Source organism: Rhagoletis zephyria, unplaced genomic scaffold, assembly GCF_001687245.7.
Source record: "Rhagoletis zephyria isolate East Lansing unplaced genomic scaffold, Rhagoletis_zephyria_1.1 Rzeph_scaffold_13588, whole genome shotgun sequence".
Taxonomy (NCBI): domain Eukaryota; kingdom Metazoa; phylum Arthropoda; class Insecta; order Diptera; family Tephritidae; genus Rhagoletis; species Rhagoletis zephyria.
The window spans coordinates 10002-15510 of NW_016170659.1; the positions used below are offsets into that span (position 1 = coordinate 10002).

At 38.5% G+C, this 5509-nt stretch overlaps 1 protein-coding gene across 1 annotated transcript; it reads left to right on the forward strand.

Moving 5' to 3' along the window:
* Nucleotides 1-796: 796 nt before the first annotated feature.
* On the forward strand, nt 797-4603 carry LOC108378202 (protein FAM71B-like; the record flags this gene model as incomplete). The annotated part of the gene is made up of 2 exons (XM_017634493.1): nt 797-1468; nt 4443-4603. Coding segments are annotated over exons 1-2 (745 nt in total), but the record flags the coding sequence as incomplete, so codon positions are not given.
* Between the last annotated feature and the right edge of the window lie 906 nt (nt 4604-5509).

A 5509-nucleotide genomic window follows, 5' to 3' on the forward strand; every position in this document is an offset into this window, starting at 1 on the left:
TAATTACTTTGCATTTTTGCGTTACCTTTTTGCATCATTAATAGTATACTAGTAGTGACTACAGAAAATAAACATGTCGATAAAATTTTAACGACCGGATATATTATTGACAAAGTAATCACAGCTTCCCAGTGGTTTATCCGTTTTAACGCTCCCAGCGTCCAGCGACCAGCATGACCAGTAGTCTTGAATTTAACAAAGCTGAATAACTGTATGCCAGGTTCCATTCCATATAAATGTAGACATAGTGTAGCCTTAAGCGGATTTTTCTCACGATTTTAATTGGTTTAGTAAAAAGTGTAAAAAACTGCTTTCTGTGCCAGATATAACAACAAATAAAAGCGGCAATGCCAACACTTTTTCACGGAAGAGTGAAAAATATGTAAAAAATTCTAGACACAATTTCAACGCGCTAAACGAGTGCTTGTTTAGGAAAAAATCATTTAGCCAGAGTGATGCAAACATGTGCTCATATACTTATTTATGTACGTGTGCATGTGTTTGTGTAAGCCTCGTTTTTTGCACTCTCCGCATTATCCATTAAAGTTTGTCTCTCTACGATTTAATTAGACGAAGCGGCTTGTTCGCACTGTGCCACTTATGGTTGTTAACAAGTGAAGACACACTTCCAACCACACATACCATCATATGCAGTTATATTTACACATATGTATATAGAAGCGCACACATATCAATTGCACCATTACTTTATTTGTAATAATTTTTCTACTTAAGGCGCAACTAATGATTACCTTTTTCTTGCGCTTGCTCTTCTCTTTACAGAATCTTCTAGCAAGCCAATAACGGCGTCAACAAAGCAGCGATAACAAGAAAACTTTTAAATACCACAAGCGCACTTGCTGCAAACAATCAATAGCGGCAACATGTTTTTGCGTCGTTGCACAATTTACCTCATCGTTTTTCTGCTGGTTGCAAGCACTGCATCCGCGGCACGTAAAACCAAACGTCCGGTTAAGCCAGCCAAGACATTTCCCCGCACCAATGTGACACCTGCGCCAGCAGCTGCATTGGCAGCAGCAGCAGCAGTTGGTGCAGCAGCTGGAGCCGGTGCTGGTGGTATTGCCGCCGGTGTTGCCGGTGGTGCAGCAGCAGCTCAACAGTCAGTAGCCGCTACTACCGCCGCTTCATCCAGTCTCACAAGCACAACAACACATGCGCCTAGTATTGCCGTTGCGACGAGCAGCACTACAGCTACACCAACACAAATTGGCAGCGGGAATTATGCCGCTAGCGCTGCTGGCGATGACAGCACCGGAAGCGAAGGCTATACAGTGGGCAATGAGCTGCCCAAACCAATGACACCATTGTCGGAAGCGAGCACCGGTACCACAGGCGCTGCAGCATCGTCGACTTCGGCTGAGGCCAAAACAGAGCGACCCTCAGCTACTTTGTTGCCCATTGAGGAGGAATGCGACCCGGATATGATTGGATTTGAAATTATCACTGGGTGAGTACAGAAATGTTTGAGAGGCGGCAAGAGGAATGGAGTGTTAAGGACGGATATTAATGTTGGATTGTGCTCACTGAAGCAATCAAAAATGATAGTAAAATCACAATTCAAAATTTTTTATGCGAAATGCTAATGGGTTCGGTGCAACTGTAACTCGACAGTGGTAATAAAATCTTGTCGTAGGCTGCAGAAGTAGTAATACAAATAAACATATAAATAAAATAAAGAAACAAAGTAGGTAGGTAAATATGTGTGTGCCTATTTGTATGTATGCATAATCTAAGTTTGATAGGTATGTAAATGCGATATGTTTAGAATCTTATTTTGAAATATTTTTGAGTAAAATCCTAAACCGTTCGACTGCGGCCCTGCTACACGATATACGGTTTAACGTTATGATTAGGGAAGACAAAAATATGCACAAAAATCCCAATTATATGATCATTAAAATGACTAAAAGTGTAAAAAATACGCTTGATATATGCCCCAAAAATGTATATTTATAACGAAATTTTTTTTGATTTTCGCATAAAAAGTTTTTGTACATATATGTATATATCGATGGTCCTCTGCAATAACGGCACAACTCAAAATTCCATGTTTTTGAGTTATATAGCGAACTAGGTTTATAAATAACCATATTTTGCGTGTGGCAAATCGACATAGGCTTAGTTGTTACCTATCCGGCAGAAGCGCAGTTTAGCCATTTGTCACAAAACTGAAGTAGCCAACCCTTACCACTGAACAGTGGCACATATATCACATTTATCGTGAATGTTGACATAAGTCGATACTCTGGATAGGTTAGTCATGCTTTTATGTGAACTAACGACACTTTTCGTTTTGTGCCGTTGTTCAGCAATAGGTGCAAATGGAATTTTTTTCGTTGAACTACTTACAAGTTGTGAGCTATTTCGTATTTTTGCAGTCCAATACTTCCTAAGTCTTTACAAAAGATTATAAATTGAAAGCTTACAAATTTCCCCTACAGAATCACTGCAAATAATCCGGAATAATTACGCTCCCAGACATATTCTTGCTTAATTACGAAACACAAAATCTTTAACTGGCTATATATTAACTGGAAATATATGAAATTTAGAGTTGTGTCGTTATTGCAGAGAACCATCGATATTAATTGAAAATGAACGCTCTATGTCACAAGACATTATTAGGCAGAATTTAAAAGATGAAAATTTTGCAGGTGAAAATATTGCAACATATTATTGATGTGTTGCTTCACTCAAAATATTTTTGTTGCTAATATTGAGAAGTTACAATAGATGCAGAATAAAACTCTCTGCTCAGTTCGCAACACACCTGGAAACTGTTAAACAGCTTTCACGAAAAACAAAAAATTTTCGTTGAATTATTCAACCATCAAAACTGGTTTAGGCAAAACTTCACTATTCGTAAACGATAGTCGTAAAATGTTTACGAGTATATTAAAATTGTTTACTATAAAATAATTTAATAATAATCACTAAACAACCCTCGTCAACAACCCTGGATATCTCGGCAAAGATATTGTCAGATGAAATTATGCGAAAATTAATTAAATTGTATGCTTTTTCGTCAAAATCGGTATTTTTTGGCATAATATGCGTTTGCATATTTTTGTCTTCCCAAGTTATGATGCATATTTGGTTGTTTCGCTGACCTGGACTCGAACCTCGGTCCTGACGGATCAAAGTAAGCACCTCTGACCACTTTATAAGGGTAGTCGTCTTTGCAAAAACAAAAATCCAATAGATTATTTATTTCGTGGTCATAGTAGTTAGATAATATTTTTTTCTGTATTGTCAGAACTATTTAACACAAAGCAACACGTGCAGAAAGATAAGAATTTAGTTAGAAAATTATCCAAATAAAATTACATTTATATGTAATAAAACGAAAATGCGTACTTTAGTATGTAAATATGTACGTATGTATGTATGTTGAGTTGTAACTAGTCAGGAAAAATTTTAATTCCGCTTTGCGGCAGGTGGCTAAAGTTGAATGTGCAGAATTCTAGAAGCACACACATCTAGTTTATTTTTCAGGGCCTGCGTAGGAATTAGGTATTTATCTATTGGATTTTTTTCTTCGTTTTCTTTTTTTTTTTGTAAAATAGTCGATGCACTTTGCGTAGGAACGCCCGAAAACTTACATCAAAAACTTATGCAGCAAAAGGAAGCAACGGTAATGGACAAGAGCTTAAATCAAACATCTTTCATTAAAATGCAATAAACAGCTATATCCATCAGCCATCAGCTATAGCGGCCAGAGGTGTACGTATTTTCACCCGACAGGACATAGGCTTCATGCCTACTCAGAGCGACATGAAAAATAAAAATCTTTATCTGAAAGTAGTCCCACAATTCGGCAGACTTTGGCAAACTTCTGATAAAAGCCATTCGTTCTTCGGATTTGGCGAAAAATTGTATGTCCCTCCATTTATCTACATATTGGCATCATTTACATTTACCTAAGCGTGGCTGGGGGCGACTGTTTCAATCATTTTGATAGAACGACTTGAATTTGGAGAAACGAAACCAATTCTTATCGAGTGGCATAGTATGCACCTCTGGCAGCTCAGCTATGACGCTCGCCTAATGTGAGCGCAAAAAAAAAATTGTATTATACTTGCCGCAATGCATATAAGCAATATTTTTTTCATTATTATGCGGCAACACAATTTTCATAGCAGAAGTGTAGCTTTTTTGCACATTACATAATAACGCGTAATAACCCAATTTACTATAAGAGAAAATCGGTGTTCACATCACATGTGTTTGTAATATATGTGCATATGATATGCAAACTTTTTTCTTGATTCTAATACATTCAATTCGTAACGCATACATTCTGTTATTTCAGCGTCTAGTTTGTAGATGCATATGCTTCACTCTAGTTTGCTTACCAACCAAACTCATGACATTCTTCTTGTTTTCTAATTTTACCCCGTTCTTCTCTCTATTTATTGCAGTTATGTTCTCTCGGCGCCAACTAAATTACTTGACACGCTGCCCGGCATACTGATGCTGACTGATTGCTTAGAGGCATGCCAGGTGAACGAATCATGCAGTGCAGTTAATTACGAGACCGGTCTCTGTGTTTTATTCAAAACTACCGCTGATATATTGCCAGGTAAGTGGGTAAGCGGATTCTGCGGCACCAACGCCGCAGCGTCGCCAACGTCATAATATTTATAAATGTGGCTTTTACATATTGTACATATGTATGTATATGCATGCATTAGCATGTATGTACGTTCGTATGTATGTACATAAGAGCAGCTTAGCGGTACAGCGGTATATTGTAGGCCGTCAAACTGGTATATTTGTAGCGCATTCTAGTGTGATCACTGTGCGCCCGCGAGTGCCATGCAATCGATAGTTCAACAGAATGCGCAAAGTATTGCATTTCATCGTAGTAAAACGAAACGGAAAAAAATACTGGCAAAAAACAAAAGACTCCGGTCGCGAACTCGCTTCGAAAAATCATAACAAAGTTGTTGTAAAAAATATTATTTGCCTCATTTTTCATTGGCTTTGCTTGCTTGCTTGCCGCTATGCGCCATCCGCTGCTAAACTGTAGTAAATTGATTGTGGTAAATTGTATATGCTGTGTTGTATAATCGGCGACGCGCTCAACGTGCGCGTACACACCTACTTTTTACGCATAAAATTATGTGCTGCCACTTTATGAGGCCATGCTGGTAAATAGTAGGCAGCAAAGGCAGCGTGTAGCATGCAACAGGCAGTGTGCAGCGGCCAACAACAGGTTTTGTATTTCAGCGCTGCATTCCTCCTGTACGTCAAGCCCACCTCGCCATCTCCTTGATATTGTTTTTTGTTTTTTTTTTCAACTGGCTTATTTGTTGGACTTTTTTTTAGCGAATATTTATTTTATTTTCACCTCGCAGTCGATACATAGGCCTAACGCACAATTTTTGCGCCTTTTTTTTTGCCGCGCCTGTTATGTAGCTGGCAGGTGCTAGTTTGTCCAGCCACCAGCCACTCGAATCTTTCGCATACACGCGCTGCCGATTTC